General features: G+C 33.4%; 2 protein-coding genes across 2 annotated transcripts; one reads left to right on the top strand and one right to left on the bottom strand.

Annotated features, from left to right (window-relative positions):
- The first annotated feature begins 522 nt into the window (after positions 1–522).
- On the top strand, positions 523–1,886 carry LOC147406787 (NDR1/HIN1-like protein 13). The gene has a single exon (XM_086435001.1). The coding sequence runs from the start codon at positions 647–649 to the stop codon at positions 1,409–1,411; it is 765 nt and encodes a 254-aa protein (XP_086291127.1). The 5' UTR covers positions 523–646; the 3' UTR covers positions 1,412–1,886.
- Positions 1,887–8,906: 7,020 nt separating this feature from the next.
- LOC147406786 (putative trehalose-phosphate phosphatase J) lies at positions 8,907–12,049 on the bottom strand. The gene is made up of 12 exons (XM_086435000.1): positions 11,895–12,049; positions 11,479–11,785; positions 11,237–11,377; positions 11,072–11,143; positions 10,836–10,931; positions 10,685–10,741; positions 10,474–10,575; positions 10,201–10,278; positions 9,955–10,024; positions 9,735–9,805; positions 9,366–9,458; positions 8,907–9,253 (listed from the first exon to the last, which is right to left on the bottom strand). Exons 1-12 carry the CDS (start codon positions 12,023–12,025, stop codon positions 9,185–9,187), a joined length of 1,287 nt encoding a protein of 428 aa, XP_086291126.1. The 5' UTR covers positions 12,026–12,049; the 3' UTR covers positions 8,907–9,184.
- Positions 12,050–19,554: the final 7,505 nt, after the last annotated feature.

Below are 19,554 nucleotides of genomic sequence, written 5' to 3'. Positions count from 1 at the left end.
TTTGAAGAGCCCATCTCACTTCAAAATTTCAGTAGAATCCTCTCTTTTACATTACACGTGATGTCTTAACTCTTGAAAGAGGTATGCCAAATTTTAACGAAAAAATAGGGGCATGAAATAAGTACAAAAAATCACGTGTCATGTTACGAGGAGGGTTCAGGCCGCTTTTATGTTCCTATTCTTGTAAGTGTGGCCATTGATTTAATTGTCAAAGATCAAATACTCATATAGCGTGGAGTGCATGTTGCATGGAAGAATATGCTCAGATCCATCAATTTTTTTTTGGGAGAGATTCTATTGCCACATCAGATTTTGCTGACACCACCCCAAGATGTGTCCTAATTCTTTGGTGAAATACATTTGAATTAGGTAGCGTTAGCAAAAGTTGGTGTGGCAATAGAATCTCTCTATTTTATTTAAAAAACGTCTTAAAGAGAAAATTGACGAAGTCAACTTTCTAATAATAGTACAAGGTTGGGTGATTCCTTATTGTCTTGACTCCTAGCTTAGCTAGCATGCGTTGTTCTCCCAACTTCCTCTCCCATCACCTTGTCCCTCCAACCAATCTTCCCATGCAAGACCCCCTTTTCCCTCCTTTACAATTACTACCCCCTTCCCTCTCTTCCCCACCTCTCCCCATCTTCCCATGGAGGAGAGGGTCTCACCTCCACCCAATGCAACAGATGATCAACCACGACCTTTACCCTTACCACCCTCTGCCGCCTTTCGATCGGGAACCTACGTGGTTCAAGTACCCAAAGATCAAATATATAGAACTCCACCCCCCGAAAATGCCTTAATCGCTGAACGCTACCGTATTCCAAGCCACCAAAATAACTATTGTTTTTCATTTTTACTTAAGCTCTTCATCATCATCTTCATCATATTCTTATTACTTGTCATTTCTGCCGCTATTTTCTACATCGCGCTCAAACCCAAGAACCCAATATTCTTAATCGATCATTTTGTGGTCAAGAACCAAAATTCTCATCATCTCCACCATTATCCTCATTACTACATTGCATTGAAAACTAAAAATCCAAATAAAGGTATGGGTATCAATTATCGAAAAGGAGGTAGCATTTCACTCTACTTTAGGGATCTAGAGATTGCTACTGACAATTACCCTCCAGTTGTTTATCAAGGTTATAAGGAATCAAAAGTTTTTCATCTAGACCTTGTTGGCTCGGACGTTGTGTTGCCTCGTGAGATCCAGAGGAGCATGAAGGGTCTTGGTTCCAAGGGTGGCATATCGTTGTCGTTATCAATTAAAATTCCAGTGAAGATGAAAATTGGGGTGATAAAGACATGGAGCATCGACATGGTTACTGCATGTGATTTGAGGGTGAGTACGTTAGCGAAAGGTACACATATCCTGTCTCAGAAATGTCAAACTAAGGTTAAAATCTGAAGATGTTAATGGTGTGTGGTAGTGGTTATACCAAGATTTTCAGTGCTTAATTGTTTTTTAACATTTTTTTTTACTCCTTCAATTTTTTTTTTCTTTTCCAAGTCTCAATGCAAGAAAACAGTTTATGAACTTAGCATCTTTTATTCTTTCGGAAGGCATAATATTTTCATGGTTGTGCCTTAGATTTGGCATGGAGACGATTGCTTGATTATATATATATATATAAATTCAGGTGTCGTAGGTTGTTTTTGAGAGATTTCCTTCACCAAGTAGTCTTCCTTTATTTCCATCTTGTTTTTCTCATTCTTTCTTTCTTTGATTTCTATTAGACGAGAGGGGACAGGTTTCATTTGGTGCATTGTTGCTTTCAACCAATGTGCATTCTATAGAATAACTTCTCTTTAAATCATTTCGCGGTTACCAAATTCAAAGTTTGTTGATAATATTTATAAGTGCTTTCAAAATTTATTGGCCATTTAGAAAAAGCAAATGCTGCACAGTTGATTGTGTTGAATAATCATAACAAGCTAGGCATCCTTTAAATTAGCAAGAAATGGGGCATTATCATATTATAAATTTGGGTCTCACAAGGCAAATATTCCATACTAGTAGTGGTTTTTGTGTCCCAACAATCAAATATGAACTCATTTTTCAAGAGAAGGTGAAATATTAATATCATTATTTCCCTACTACAGGGAAAATTTTTACAAATATCTAAGAAAATATAAACAAGATCACAAATAACCGTATACCATATTACATGCATCCACATCATGCGTGCAGCAGAATCAACTTGCCTTGTTCTTTCACATGAATACTGAAACGATGGGTTAGCCATTGCATCAGTGGGTAAAGGTAGGTTTTCAATCTTAGGTTGTGGTATCAACAATGTAGCATGTACCTTTGATTAATGAGATATAACATAAGAGTCATGATAATTTGACTACCCCACGTGGCATACTCGATCGACTCTCCTGATGTGACAATTTTGGGAACTGTAGATCTGTACGCATCGGGATACACAGTCCCCTCGAGATACATTTAAAAAAAAATGGGGAAGTGCAGTTGTGTATCCTGAAACGTACAGATCTACAATTCCCAAACCTGTCACGTCAGGGGAGTCGATTGAGTATGCCACATGGGGTAGTCAGATTATCACGTTTCATAACATTATGAATGGTGATAATATGACTCCCCAACGTGGCATACTCAATCGACTCTCCTAACGTGGGGTGTGCCAGAACCAGAGACTTTATGCCTCGGGATACACAACTGCACTTCAAAAGGATTGCGCCTCAATAAAATTGTAAATCACCATCTATGTGATGAATTTTTGTTTCTAATGAGTAAAGGCATGCACTTCAAAAGAGGCCAACATGCCTTTCTAATACTGAAAGAAGGCTCTTTTACATTCCTCGATGATGCATATGAATTATTAAATAATTTGTTTCACTCTCTTGCCCGCGAGCCACATCGAAAGTCTGATAGATGGTAACAAACACCGTAATAGAGTTTCATTTAATCGATTGGCAAAAACAGAAAATACAATATAAATATTTCTTTTTCTCAATAATTGGTTGGAGTAGAAGAACCAATATGAAAAAAAAAAAAAAATTGATTAACTCAAGACCACCCTTAACAATCTCCAAGATGCATTGGCTCAAAAGTGATATTAAACAACTTGTGAAATATTGAAATAACAAAGATAACACAATTGCATAAAACAAAAGGATTTACGTGGTTCGACAGTGTGCCTACGTCTACGAAACAGAATAAGAACAATCACTAGTTTCTCATAAATTTTATAATCCTAGAGATTTCTATTTATATAATCAAGAGTTATCAAAACATATAAAACTCTTAAAAATAGAAAAACCCTTAAGAAAATATTACACGATCACCCTTTTCATACTCCTTACAAAAAATTGGAACAAGGCTCCTGCAGCAATGCGTAGCGCAATAGAATACAAGACATTTACACAACACAACTAATATACTATATTACATACCAAATTAAGGAGAATGAATTGATGTAATGCAGAAGTTCTAATGAACCTTTGTAAAATCTTTGAATCCAAAACATCTCAAAGGTATTTTCCATTATGATTATTAACTAAAACCATGAAAAGTTTTAGAGTGTACATTGCGCCATTGAGTTGATAAATCAGATTGAAGAATAATGATAAAAAAGATCAACGATCAACAACCCTTTGAAACCATGCAGGTATTCTGCAATTCCAGACTCATTTCTTCCCTCGCTAACCTTAATTATGAGACACCCAGGGTTTTATGATTGATGGAATAAGCATACACAAGGGGAATAAGCATCAAATTGATACCAAGCTACTAATGTATTAAAAGGATTCTTATTCATAATTCTAACATGACTGGATTTCCTAAATGTTTGCTTTCTTTAAGATTTGAATCCAAAAAAATACTGAAATAATTTGCAAATCCAGGAGGCCAACGGGTATATTTAAGCGTGAGACTAACAGGTGAATCCTATTTCATGGGAAATGAAGTCGATACTTTAAGCATTTCCTGTTAATATGATCCTTAAAAAGGATTTTTTATTTTATTTAAAAGATACATATTTAATCCTGAGGTGTTGGCTTAATGGCAATTTTGGACCGATAAGCCCATAGGTCGTGAGTTCGATACTCGGTATGAGCATTAATTTCTCAGGGACCACCCATAAGGGCCCCCCCTCACCCCACTGGACTAGTCCTTGGACAAGACTATGGTCTATGGATTGGTCAAAGACTAGATACGGCCGGTCCCCTACAGGATACCCGCTTATTAATAATAATAATAAATCTTTTAAATTGAGAACTACTAGCATTTTATACACCCAACTATGGACTCTTACATTGGAAAGTCTCATTAATGATGCCACAGAAAGTGAGGATAAAACACATATTTTGAAGTACAAAATCAACTTTTTCTTGTATGTTGAAAATTGGAGTCCATTTGAAGTTTTGAACAGTGCGCAATTTATCTCAATAGTTATTTATAATGGCTAGGTTTGCTTGGATTCTGATTCCAATATTTCTGAACTTCAAAACTTTAGGATCATGTTTCAATATACAAAAGTTCAAATATGAGATTTACACCCTCTCATTGATCAACAATCAACATGGTCAAATGTGTAGGGTTGCACCCTTCCAAATATGACTAATGGTCAACCTAGTAAAGCACCCAATGGTCAACCCAATCAATGGTCAACTTAGTCAATCTAACCCAACGAGTGAGATTGTGTCAATCAACAAGTTAATGTTGAAGTGACACTTGATGATGCCGCATAAAATCCTAATGCATTATTCACATCAAGTGAGTTCAAATTAGTTTTGAAATAATAATAAAAAGGGTATGCTAGCTTTTGAAAGAAAAAAACTAATAATATCTCTCTAAATAGCCAATTGATCTATGGTCACGATTAGTTGATCAAGATGATTATAGAGCTAGGATATCCTTGAGGATAGACAAATGGGATAATGGATTATCTTCTCATTTTGTGTAGAGAGGGGAAGGTGACTCCTTCCCCATCATACAAACCCTAACTTGCAATGCCTGACCCATTGAAAGCTAGGTTGAAGACACCATGGTTCGGGCAATAATTGTAAGATATGTTTCTTCTTATATACAAATAGAGGTGAACTTTAAAAAGTGGGATCCATAATAGAACCAAGTTTTCTCCCCCTCCTTAAAACTGCTTTAAAACTAGTAATAAAAGGGATTTAAATGGGACATCCTACCTTTTCTTACCTTAAAAAGTACATCCCTAGGCTTTAGTGCAAGATTCCTATTGTGGTCATGGCGTGTGAAAGTTAAAAAAAAATGGGTGTATTAATTCAGTAATTTTCGCAAATTAAATAGTTGGTTAAGAATTCCCCCCTTATTAGGCCTATGTAGATATGTATCTGTGTAGACATTGAGGTGTCTAAGTGATGAAGTAATTGGTTAAAGTCTGTGAGTATTGATACCAAACTTGGGTTCAAAACCCGCCTTTACCTACTAATTACTTAACCGTTTGATTATATATATATATGCTTGTTTGTATGCCTATAACGTAAATCAAAATAACCATGAATCTAAGTTGGGTCAATCTGGAGGTGATCCCATGATAGTTGTTGATTTGAATTTAATCGAATATCTTATTGGATCAGGTCCTTAAGAGAATGAATCTTTACTGGATTTTCATTATAGGATCCGATTCTATTGTATTGGGGCATCGTTGATCCAGACTGATCCACTGAGATATTATATTAATCATTAGCAGATCCTAAATCCTTGATCCAGACCATAAGTTATTGGATTGGACTGGATAGGATTTTGGTTTGATCAGATTCATTGATAGTCCTAGGTCTAACTGCTGTTCACATTATGGGTTAGGAATTTGTTTATTAACACAAAGGTTGTAATATTTTTTAATATTTTTAGGTTTGATTTGGTGAAAGCATGAGTGATTCTAGTGAGACCATATCTAAATTGCCTCAAAAGTCCTATTTTTTATTAGATTGAAGCCCATAATATACTAGATCTCTTAGAGTTGTTAATATTTTAATTGAGGATGAGTTGGTTGGTTTGGGTAGAATGTCTCATTTCCCACCAATAATTGAGGCCTAATCTACTTAGTTTATTTTCAGTTAAGGCACCAATGATGAGTAGAATCAAGTGGACACCTCTTTACACATAAGAAAGAGCCAAAGTTGTCAAGGCTTAGAGACATGTTAATGATCCCATTCAAACTCTCATCTGTCTCTTTACATTAAAACTCTAAAACCCTAAGTGGAATCCAACTCCTCTTCAACCATATATAGATCACCTTTACTTAGTGGGGTTTCCCTTTCACAACCTAACCAAAGTCCCACAACAAAAAATAAAATAACCCATAAAAGATATTTTAAGGTTCCACTCATTTCCAAGGTGGGTCATCTTCAAATCTAAGTGCCCAATGGGGTAGGTATATGTGTTCTTCTGCTTAAGGGCAATGGTTAGTTTACTATAGATCTCTATCTTTGTGGGGTTATTGGGATCATCTATCATCCTATGAGTTTGTATTTGTTTCTTGGTTTGAGAACAATGATTCTCTTTTCTCGGCTTTTGGGTGTAAAAATATCTAACCAAATAGAAAAATGTATACTCGAGTACTGTCAACTGTACCCTATAATCGTGCCAATCATTTTTAATTCAAAGGATCACTCTTGAAAACATTAAACTTATTCTCAAAATCTCTTGTTCTTGTCAAATTGAAGGGTTTAGATCTATTGGCATGTGTTGAATATGAAGCACTAAGATCAAACAAAGAAAACAAATTATGTGAATTATATATATAATTTAAATCAGATTACTTTACATTAATTATTGCCCTTAGACCACATTACATTGGAAGATGCTGAAAGCCTTGATTCGAGGGCACAAAAAAAAACTTCTAACTCTAATGCATGGAAGAGGGGAAAAACATGACTCTTCCTAAAGAGGTGACCAAAAGATGCTAAAGAGCTATCATGCTCTAACCATGCAAACATAAATCCAACAGTTGGGATTTATACAAATCCTAATTACACAAATCTTGAGGATAAATCTCAACAGTTGGATTTCATGTATAGAATACTGTGATCATGTGTTTATTTTTTCCATGAGTCATTCTTCACAAGTAAATGGATCCTAACCCAAAAAAAAAAAAAAAAAAATACTTCAATTATAATATTAGAATGTATCTTATATTCTAAATATGTTAAAAATAAAGGGTTGGGATCCATTGACTCAGAAAAAAGACATGATACCAACTATTTAAATACACAATCCAACAGTTAGGATTTATGTGTATCTTGATGACACATATCTCGGAGATACTTATCCTGATAATGAATCTCAACCATTGGATTAAACAGTTGGGATCATGCGTTCTTTCCCTGTGTCGTTTTTCATGAGTGAAGGAATCACGACTCTTCTTACAAAGTTCAAATAAACTTCAAAAGAAGAATCAAGAAGTAAATATATAAGTACAAATACAGAGTCCCATTTTTGGAAAAATAATTAAGATTTTTACCAATCCATGGGTGAGAGTTTCGAAATTTCCATGAAATTACATATTCTACAATATTTATTAAATCACTTTTTTTTACTGTTGTGGTAGTACTTAATTTTTATGACAAAATTGGTATTTCATAAATTAATATCAGCTGGTTGGGACATTTATGATATATAAGCCTTTTATCAGTCTAAAAAGAATTTAGTTACCAAAAACACTTTCCTACTTCGTAAGTAGTTTGGAATGTGTATTGTCCCAGTAAATAAGATGATTTCTTAGCATGTTTGGGTAACTTCCTCAAAGTGATTCAATGTCAAAATAGGGACATACCCTATATGCTGAATATTTTAAAAATGAATATGGAACGTTAATTTAACATCTTGCATGCTCTATTGTGAATTTTTTCCTAAAAATTAAAGAAGAAAATAAAGAGGGTAACAATGATCAAGTGTTATACATAGAAAGGACTTTCTCACCCATTAAGATATAGATGAACAACATTGATGGAAGCTTGAAGCCCATGTTTTTTTAAACAGTGGCTCTTTCACAAATGGATTTATTCCACATTTGAGTCAGGCTGGGTCAACCCGGAGCTTCGGTCCAGTTTTATACTTTAAATCGATTTAATCTCATTTCTTTACTATTATAATGAGAACCCCCACCCCCACAAAACATCTTTACATTTAAAGTTAACATAATCAGGGTCATTTTTAGTAAGACGCCAAGAAAATTGATGTGAATGACCTTAGAGAATCACCTTGGTTAGTTTTTAAAAGAATAAAATTATCATTTTTACACAAACCCTTCAATCAATGTTTTAATTACAGATAAACCCTTTTAATACATGTGCATTTGCACATGCCACCTTCTAGTTCTTGATATTGGTGACACAAAACCAATATTAATAGACTGACCGATCTGCCAACACAGTTTTAGCAAATCTTCAAGTTGCATTTTAAATTGAAATCAAAGTTCAAACTGCTTCAAGTTACATGGTAATTGTTATGGTTGTGCCTTGACGAATATCTAATGGTGGTAGCTTTGAATTGGCAAAAAGTAATATAGATCATGGAGTGGATACAATGGGTCTAGCTCTCCGTTTAGCTGGTTTGGACTTGCAAAGGAGTAGTGTGGCTCCATCCCAAGGTTGGAGGTTCGGGAGGGAAGAACTTTTTTATTTAATTTTGTAACTTTTACCCTTGGACGGCAATTTCATCTTCGTATGGATTATTTGTTTATAATTTAATTCATTTTAGTATTTTTTTATTAGGGATTTTCAATTTTTTATAAAGAAAGTGAGATTGAGAGAATGTAACCCTGATTTTCACAAAAGTATAGATAGGGTCTCATCATCGCTCATGGACATAGGCACTAATATTCTCAACAAATCACATAAATTCTTTATCATGTTCTCTTTAATTTATTTTACGCTTCGCGCCATTTTTGAGAGAGAGTACAATATACACTGATAACACCTTTTCTTAATTTAGACATGCAATTGCAAAATTACATTTTTCCGAAGCCCAAAACTGAGACTAGGAACAGCTGATGGTAATGAACAGCATTTCCTTGAACATAAAAGTTTGATGGCTCCCAATTGGCCAACCAAAAACACAGGAGAAAAGGCATCTCTCTTTTTTCCTAAACAAAACAAGTGAAAATAACTACATATCATCAACCCATCCTTGATTCTTTTCATCCAGTGGGTAAATGTTTTTTTTTTTTTTTTTAAATTTCATTTACACCCTTGAAATCCGTCGTAGCGAAAGCCGTTTCCACTCAACCAATCGGTGCAAAAAATCCATGACCTAAAAATAAATTAAAATAATAATTAATTAATCATGCAAAACTATACAAATTATACAAGAAAAAAAGAAAGAAAGATTAATTAGATCAATAGATGGATAGTTGGGTTCTTACCTCAGATGGTTCTTGGACAGAATAAGTGGCATTTGTGTCTTTTGGAATTTTAGAAACAAGAATACCAAACCCTTGTCCTCTTTTACTCAAAACCTAAAAATATTAATCATACAAAACATATTTCAGAAATAAAAATTTGAGAAATATATAATAATAATAAAAAAATTGTAATGATTTTACGACGCCGCCCCATCATAGAAATTATAGATCATTTGCCTCGGGATATGCATAACCATTAATCCTTTTTTTGTGTTTTCCGAGGCAAATGATCTACACGATTTTGTGATTTTGTCACGTCTCTTATTTTATTTATTTTTAAAAAAAAAATAAAAAAAAAAAGGTCTTGGTTAAGGAAGAACATGGCTATACCTTGAAAGCATCTTCGTCTGTTCGATCATCTCCGATGTAGAGTGGGAAAACATTGTCACGATTGGCAAATCCTAGATTATGAAAAATAATAAAATAAATTAGGAAGCAACCAAATCCATTATTCTATTTATTATATCAAGTGAATAAATTAACCTTATAATACTATGTTTTTTTAAATAAAACAAATTAAGATTTTATAAGATATAATATTAGAACTTACCAAGAGACTCTAACAAGAATTCAAGGGCCTTCCCCTTGTCCCATTTAATTGTAGGACGGATCTCTAATACCTGTGTGTTAGTTATAAAGGAGAGAATAAGTAAGAAAGTGAGACTTCCTAAACTTATGTTCACGTAAATTTATAAGGATTATTACTCCAACAAATAAGAAACAATAAGGGGATCAAGAAAGAAAGAAAGAGAAACATGGTGTAACTAATTTTTTTAAAAATGCCACGTCATCGCACCTTCCTCCCTTGAGTTAGTCGAAGCTTTGGGTACTCTTTCAACACTGATCTAACCTGCTCCGCCAGTGCAACCCAACTCTGAAAATTCATACACTTCTGAGTCAAACAAATTTCATCTCTACACACCAATATATACTTGTTATGCTACTAGATAGATAGTTGCTATTGCCACACCACCTGTTACTAACGCCACACCCCACACCCCTCCTCCTCTCTAAATATATATGGATAAAATAAACAAATTGCTTTTAGCAATATAAGCTCAATTTCTACCTTTTCATCAACACATCTAAAGTGAACAGATACACAGAACTTGTTGTTCTCCACTTTAGCCCCCGGTGTGGATTTGGTTTTCTCCACTAATGTTTTATAAACCTGAGGATCAATATTAAAAATTGAAGAAAAAAATAAAAAATTATAACTTTTCTTTCCTTAATTGGGAGGAATTTTCTACTAAGATTCAATTTTTGAGAGAAGAACCAACCTCATCAATCATGGGCAAGAACTCACTCGCTGGTTGAAAGAGAACAGCTTGATTTCTCTGAAAACAAACGAAGCAAACAAAAATAACAATTTTTTAAATTTTGGGTTTATTTAGAAAAGATAAAATTATTCTGGGTTTTCTATAAATATACCACTTTCTTGTTTTTGGAACGTTTGGTCGGTCCTTTGATGTCCATGCCATGGCTTCCTGCATAGTACAGCTCTGCTAATCGTACAAAGTTATACACCTATACATATATAAAGCGAGAGTGTGAGATTAAAAACAACAAATCAGACAAACAAGTTTGTTATTAATTTCATGAAATTTTGTGATTAAAATTTTTAAACCCATTAAATAGAGATTAAAAAGTAGAAATTTTTTAAGTACCCTGTCTCTGCACCTCCCGCTTACAATAGCAGTCGGAAAGTATCTTGCTACGTTTCTTACAGCTCTTCTCATCTGAAATATAAAACCAATAATTAATTTCAAAGAGGAAAAAAAAAAAAGATAAAAAGAAAAGAGAGATAATAAATGAGGAACAAAAGCACTGACTGCTTCAGACATGAAAGCTTGATCTGGGTCGTCTACAATTGGAGAGAGAGTGCCATCGTAGTCAAGAAACATCACGATTTGCTTCCCCTTTGAAGCATTTGTGATCTGCTCGAACATTCTCAAGGCTGAAGGGTGGCGAACCTGTTTTAATTATTCAAAAAATAACGTAAAAATTTATCATTTTTAACTAAATAAAATAAAATAAAAATAGAGAACCAATTTCGAGGAAGATCGGTACTTACAATCCAAGAGCTCAGATCTTGGGTTGGGGACAAGGAGATAGTGGATTTGATACGGGTAGGAGATGAAGCTCTCATTGAATCCACCCAAGAATTAATTCTCTCTCCCTCTCCTGTTTCAACGCTCTTTAAAAGCTTCTTCGGAGAAATGGCGAAGTACCCAGACACGGGTTCGACACGGCGACACGGTTCTTCTGATGGATTCTGAACTGGGGAAGAAAATAGACACTGGTTCAACACGGCGACAGTAATAGCCAACCCAGATTCCGTATCGGAAACAACAACACTCTGCTTCGTCATGTTTTCTTCTCTGTAAAATCTCTATAGAAGTCAGAAATGAACCCAAATTTGAGGTTTGGGGGGTTCGTTCAACTAAGAACTAAAAAGAAGAATTGAAACAAGCCCATTAAAAGAATAACATTGTGAAGTTGTTTCTGAGAATTCCTGAAAGAAAAAGATTGAGAAGACTTGTAATCGAAAGCTTAGAATCAGAAAGAAATGAGAGAAAGGCTCTGTTTCTGCTCTGTTGCCTTCTCTTCTCTCCACCCATGGGGATTTATAGCTGCTTCTTCTAGGACTCCAACTGAAAGAAAACTCCATCCTAACTTACTGGGCCCCATACTCTCCTCTATATCCTCATGGGCAACGTGGGCCCCATTCCTGAACCACACCTCCTCTTTCTCTGAATTGGAGTTTTATATGATATAGACATCTTCATCAAAACTCTGATAAAAAGTCTAAAATGCCAGGTGTCATTATTTTGAACTGACTGAAGTGCTTGAACCACTAATTAATTTGATTGTCCTAATAATAATAATATTATTATTATTTAAACTAATGAAAAGAAATTATTCTTTGAAAAATACTTGAATGAAGAGGTTCTGTGTGTGTGTTATATATATATATATATATATATGATTATAATTCTGACATGTTCCCCCATAAAAGGCCCTAACTCCCACCTAAGGTGAAATATTTTACCCTTGAAAGATCTAGAAGAAGAGTCATGATAATATTACTCCCCAATATGGGGTTGTGCAGTTCTGAATCTCGAGGCATAAAGTTTGTGATTCTGGCACAACCCATGTCAGGGAGTCGATTGAATATGTCATGTGAGAGAGTCATACTATCATCACTCCTAGAACAATGTAGGATTTGACTAAAAAATTTAGAATATTTGGTAATTTGTTGAAATAGTGGATTGAAGATAAAGTTAACGAATTTAAAGAAATTTACCATAGATTCTGATGAAAATGGGTTTAGAGTAGAAAAATTCCCTTTATGGGTGCAATAATATGATCATGACTTTAGCCTTTAATAATATGATCCTGACTTTAGTCTTTATAACTCTCTTGAATTGATTTAAACTTGACTAAAAATCTTAAAATTTTGTCAATAATAATCTATAAAAATACACCAACGATCAAATTAATAAGAATTTACAAGAATTTGGGTGAAAGATTTCATATATTTGCCTTCAAACAATCTCATATTTATACACTTTCAATACTTGAGTGAATTATTAGTTTCTCAAGAAATTTCATGCTCATGGAAATTGATGTGTGACAAAGTTTACATACGTACGCATCCTACCAATCATGCCTACCGCATGCTTATGTGACATGTCTTAATGACTTTTTTTGTCAATTCGCATGTCTTGCTTAAGTTACCTATCTTGATAAGTCAATTAATTCATCATTTCAACCACTTTGTTGGAGAGAGATTAGAATTTCATGTCATTTTTAACAATTGTAATCATAACAACATACTTGGATAATAGGTCTTACTCATTTCCTTGGACCTATTATGATTCGACTTTTCAAAATTGTGCAGGCTGGGATTTACATTTTCGTATTCATTTTAATATGCTCTATTGTACAATGAGTGATGCTTGGATAAAGATTCCAAAAACATTACTCTTTAGACTCCCGTCTAAGGAGGGAATTTTTACCGAGGTCGTGTAGGAGCGATTTTAATATTCATTGTGCTGACATGGAGGTACATATAAAACCATAGATTTTTTTTTTCACTTGTTTCTTGAGGAAAAACAACTTTGGTTCTATGTGCACCTCCACATCAGCACACAGTGTGAAAGATAGGGAGTATTACAGTCACTCCAAAATTTTCCTTTTTACTGTCATATCTCATTCATTTTTATTATAAATCTTTTATTATTATAATGAGAAAAGATGGAGTAGAAAGTCATTTGACACTAAAATTTAGATTTAAAAAATGCTCATATCTTAACATGTAAATTTAATATAATCAATGTCATTTTAATAAAAAAAAATTGTAATTGCACATCTCACATCACGTTAGTTAATTTTCAAAATTAAAAAATATTCATGTAATCTTCAAAATCATCTTTTACGTAATTTTTAAATTATAATTTAAGTCTTTTAGATAAATGTGTGTTGCACATCCTACGTTCTAGTTAAAAATATTAAAATAAAGGCAATTTGGTCATTTTCTGAAAATCTCAAAAGAAACCAAGGAATGTAAAGTCATTGGGTCGAAAGCAAGGGTTTATTTCGAATGTTCGCGAAAGCGAGGGAGGAATGTCTAAATTGCCTTTATAAAAGAAAGGTTTCACCCCCACGTGATTAGTGGGCCTAATACAATGCCACGTGGTATTCTACAAAAACGTCTTTATCAAGATTCTATTCTTGGAAGCTGCCAAAAATAGTTCCACTGGTTCATGCCTCAGCTCCTCAAACCTCCCTCCGCACGTCATCACCCACGGATTTGAATTTATTTCCCAAAACGGATCTATTATATGGTTTCAGATCCGAACCCAACTTCAATTATTGACAAAACTTTCCTAAATTAGCTAAAGTTCCCTTATTTCTAGTAGGAAATTTCAATGCCCCTTGTAAAAACTGAAGACAATTCAAAACTAGCAACTCCAACCTAACCAGTTAACACCAAACCAGCAGCGTTTTGTTATAATATTTTTACTTACTTTCGTCAAACCTTTTTGACCTTTTAGTTCTTAGTAAAAGAGACCATATTATGTACAAACAAACACGTGCTTTGATTTTCGGGGAAAGAAAGCACCAAAACAGTCATGTAATGGTCAAAAATATTGTCCCACCATGCTTTTATAATATTTGTCAAAATAATTATATATTTATTTATTTTTATTAAAAATATATATATATATATATTTTTAAATCGAATTGGTTGTTGACTTAAATGTTAATTGTTTTTTTTTTGTCTGGTGGGCAAGTGATTAGCATAAGAAGGGTTTCAAGAGGTTTGAATTTAAGACCTTTCGGAATAGCCTGCACAAGGCCTTACCACTTAGTTAAGTGACCATTCTTGATTGGATTGGATTAATCCAAATCAATCTTACAAACAGGTCAAACTAATATGACCCAAACGTAAAATAGTAAACTTTTAGTTTCTTTCCAAAATTAAGCATTGATGACTTCAAAAACATAATTAGATGTCATATGGATGTCTTTAGAAAAAATATTTCACTGTCAAACTTAAATTTGAAAGAGTTTTGCTAGAGTGACCTCAAGTTTGTATCTCATATTGCACATCTTGACGTGAAAATGGGTAGCAACCATAGATACTTTTTCATTCATATCTTCACGAAAGCATTTATGGTTCCCATACACTATCATGCCAGGATGTATGATGTGAGGTACAATCTTGAAATCACTTTAGTATTATTCAATTTGAAATTTGAAATTTGAGAATTCGATGGCTATCTAATTTCAAACCCATGAATGAAGACAATTTTTTATTTATTTATATAAATATGGTCAAGACCATGAATTCTAAAGTGATGTGGTGTTATTTTACCAACACAACAATCCATATACAAGGACCAACAACTCAAATCTTACTCAGTTAGTCACACAAACCTAACTCTTTTTGCTATAAATTTGAAAATGCAGACATTTAAGTCATTTTTCATTAATTTATGAGAAAAGAAAAGAAAAAAAAAAAAAAAACATTAGATCAATAGGACATGTCATATATTTTAAACATAGGAATATCTCAAGTATTCATCAAAACGTGGAAGAGTATTGATTGTTGTAAAAACTTGATGTAGATTGCAGATGAACAAATATTTAAAATGAAATTTTAGGAAGTTGAATTCGTTCCACAGGGATAATTGGGATTCACTTAAAATTCGAGTTGAAAACAAAACAGAATTTAAAAATAAATTGGTTTAAAAAATAAAACAGATTTATTGCACAGATAAGATGAAAATTAATTTGCAATTGAAATAAAAACAGAAGTAGAGAATGAAGATATAAGAAAGGGGATTTGGATAAGTCAAATCAACCTTTGTAAATCATCCATAATACATATCAATTTCAAGAATAACTCAATCCATGTAGCAAATCATTGCTCATGGATCGGAAGGTGGAACAGTTTAATCATCAAAGGTAATCAAAAGTCATTCATGAAAATCCAGATTTAATTGAGATTGCCTAGCTTATATCTCTTCGCAGAGCATAGCCGTTCTTGAACTAATCTAAGTAAGGGCTATCAAAGTTTGAATCAGAAATATAAGCTAGATTATCTAATTATAGGAGAATTCTCAGAATAATTAACATGTAAGCAAAATAAGGAATTAAAACTACATTAGAGGAATGAACTTGCTCCGGCATCCTTGATCTCTCTAAGGAGGATCTAACCACTCATTACAACGTTCATAGTTGCAGCAATAACAAAAGGAAGAAGATGATAAATGATGTAAGATGAAGTTGCACTTTTGATTCCTTCTTTAAATGGTTCTCCAAAAAATTACAAACGGAACTAAAGAAGAAAAACTAAAAAAACAATTGATCATCTCACTATTACAAAAACTCTCTCTAAAAGAAAAATCAAGAAAATACAGAGAAATTAGGGAAAAGAAGAGGGTCAAGAGGGACCCCTTCTCTTAGGGATGACCTTTCAATTTATAGCATTCGTAATCGGATTGTCGGGTCAGGTTTTTTACTTGATTTGATTCGAAAAGACCATTCAGTTACAATGGTAGAACCATCTAGAAACTTCAGTATAAATCTCGAGGTAAAATTCATCGAGATTATCGCGGAGTACTAGGACCCTACCAAGGAGCAGTAACGTGACGACGAATTGCTCCGATATTTGGTTGGTTTCTCTTTTTTTGCTTGCACATTGTAATGAAGCTTGTTTCATGATTTGTTGACTTCCAAATGTGCCTTATTTACTTGCAATTAGTAAGAATTCTCATTAGTTTCATTAATTTGAAAAATTAATATTATTTGCTATTATTTATAGGAACTAACATTTAAATGTTGATAATCTTTGTAAATTTACGGTCCCAAAATTGAATTATTGGGACCTTATTAAGTATACACAAAATCAATCAAAAATTGCATTGGTCCCTCCACAAATGTGATTAGGTTGTCATCAGTCAAACTTGTTGAAATGAGTAGGTCATTTGATTTCTATAGAGGTCAATTTTGTGATAAAGTAATCTTGATCACGATTCCATTATTAAACCTACAAAATAATGATAATAAAATATTAAAAAATAAAAAGCACACAAAGGATTTTTTACATGATTTGACAAACGTGCCTACATCCACAAGTTTAGAGAGTCGTTCCATTATAAATCTAAATTTGTTATATGACCTCCTCTCATCGATCTCCCTCATTTCTCATATTTTTTCTTCTCCTTTACAATGGCTTTAGCCTTTTTAAATAGAAAAAATCTAGAAAAGAAATCATAATCCTAGTTAAATAATAATTGACCATTTTATCATTTATCCAAATTAATAATTATCTAAAAGGGGAAAAATCTTCTTAAATTAATATTCTTCCCTAATTAGATAAAACCCTCTTCAAACAAGTGCCAACCTCGAAATATGTGTTGATAGTGTGAATGAACAATCCAGATGAGAGAAGATTTTATCCCTTCACAATTCCATATGACTCAACCCCATGAAACCTATTTGATCATTTGGTCCATCAATTGATCCAATCCTATTTTTAAATATAAATCTCAAATAAAAAATTGTCTTTTACAAATTATGAATAAGTCATAACTATTTTTAGGATTTGGGATTTATTTTATTTTGAATATAAAGGTATAAAGGTTTAATTTTAGTAAAAATGGGTATTGTCATTGGGGAAAAAAATGGTTCACTTGTATGAGTTACAAAAAGATATAAAGGTCGTGTGGTTATAAATCAGGATCTTGAGAGGTTGACAATCAAATGACCATCGCTCTTTTGAATTCTTTAATGGGCTCCCTGCAAACACTTTAATGATCAAATTAGTTGAAATTTTGACAAATTTCATATCTAAAAGACGAAGATTTCGTACCTTAATTCAAGTATTAGAATCCTAGCTATTTGTAGATTTTCATAGATCAATATCCAAATTATGAATCTTGCTGGATATATCACATCCTTAGAACGTGCACGTATTATTACGTCACTTTTTGGGATTTCGTACCAAGTGTTGTAGGCTTTATTTTTTTTTTTTTTGGGAGGGGGTATAATACCTATAAAATTGATCATCTTCCCAATTGGTTTGTTCGAAATTGATCATGTGGCCATTTGTTGAATTTTCTAATTTGTCATATATAGAAATCCTCTGGCACTTTTGGGTGTATCATAACGTCAGATATGCATATTGTGATACATGTTGAATTGACGTCATATTATCAATGCACATACTTTTTTTGGATGGTTTTCTTTTCTTGTGTATTAATTTTAGCCACAAAAAGTTGACAAGTGTGGGCCAAAGTTTGCACGATGATTTCTTAATGAGGGAGGCACTTTGTACGCATCTTGTGACCTCTTGATGTATAGATTGATAGGAGTCAAGTTAGATTAGAGCCTCGGGAAAATCCTTTCCTACCCGTGCCATTAGAGTTTGCTTTCTCATGCTTGGACAATTGAGTTTCCAGTTCGAATGACATAAATTTATTTACCTGATGGAGGTAAATTCAATTTAATATTTTCTAAGATAACTTTAAAATATGAAAAATTGTGATCCTATACTATATACTATATGTCTGTGTTTTTTCTTGGTTAAAAATAATAATTTTAGTATTGGATGTTTACCAATTTTCATAAATATTAAAAGAAAAAATGATTGACACTGTAATTTTTTTTTTAAGTGCTCAACCGTTATGGTAAAAACAGAGAGGACAATAATTTAGGGTACGTAGTACTTGTCGGGCGTACCCCTACTGGTTTCTTGGAAGGACCTTAAATGAAGTTAGCTTAGAGACTGCAGTACAGCCATCTGACCTCTAGTTTTTGTGACTTTATATGCTTATGTGTTGGACACGGTGTCCAATAAAATTCTGTCTTTTATCCATCGTTGGCAGTCAGCATAAATGGGTTAAATTGTATATTTCGTCTTTACGTTCTTGGTTCTCTTCTCTGCACTCGGTTCTTCCATAAAAGTTGTGATGTTCTTTATCTTTCTCTTCAATAGTCAATTCTTTGTGGATTAAATTTACTACATGGAGAAGAGTAGTCAGGGGCCGTGCCAGGATTTTCTTGTAGTGGGGGCAAATTATTGTTAGTTGTGTAATTGAAGAACTTAGAGGTGAATGATTTTATGAAGAAATTTAGTGATTTTTTTAATTAGTAATTGAAGTAAAAGATATTTAAGTAATTTCCAATTAGTATATGAGAAGCTCAATCAAGAGGCAATAGGCAATGTTTTTAACAGAAAATTAAAAAATTGGGGGGGGGGGGGAGGTAAATGAGGAGAGAGGTTAGGGGGGTAGATTAGTTGAAAATATAGGGGCAATTGCCCCCACCAGCTCCACACTAGCTCTAACCCCTGGGAGTAGTTAAAGTAAAGAACGTCACATGCTCCCACTCTTACAAAAATAACTTTAGACATCTTATTTAAAAAACCGATTTCTATATTATGATGTCTGAAACCAAAGGTTTTAGACATCGATTTTAAATCTATTTTTATGTTTAAAGTTCCACTCTTTGTCGTGAAACCTGACTTTTGACATCGTTTTGCCAAAAATTGATGCCTATTCTAAAAATAAAAGTGATGTCTAAAGTCATTTTTGTAGTAGTGTGTAAATATGGTCCAAACTTTTTTCAAGTTTTG

The sequence above is a fragment of the Akebia trifoliata genome, chromosome 3 (assembly GCF_017979445.1).
Source record: "Akebia trifoliata isolate Shusen 1 chromosome 3, ASM1797944v1, whole genome shotgun sequence".
Lineage (NCBI taxonomy): Eukaryota > Viridiplantae > Streptophyta > Magnoliopsida > Ranunculales > Lardizabalaceae > Akebia > Akebia trifoliata.
This window is presented reverse-complemented; position numbering and strand designations above follow the sequence as displayed.

Coding starts and splice junctions, on each gene's coding strand:
- LOC147406787 (XM_086435001.1), top strand. CDS start 647: ATGGAGGAGAGGGTCTCACCTCCACCCAATGCAACAGATGATCAACCA.
- LOC147406786 (XM_086435000.1), bottom strand. CDS start 12,025: ATGGGTGGAGAGAAGAGAAGGCAACAGAGCAGAAACAGAGCCTTTCTC. Junction 11,144..11,236: donor AAGCTTTCATGTCTGAAGCA/GTCAGTGCTTTT, acceptor TTTATATTTCAG/ATGAGAAGAGCTGTAAGAAA. Junction 9,254..9,365: donor CTGTCCAAGAACCATCTGAG/GTAAGAACCCAA, acceptor ATTTATTTTTAG/GTCATGGATTTTTTGCACCG.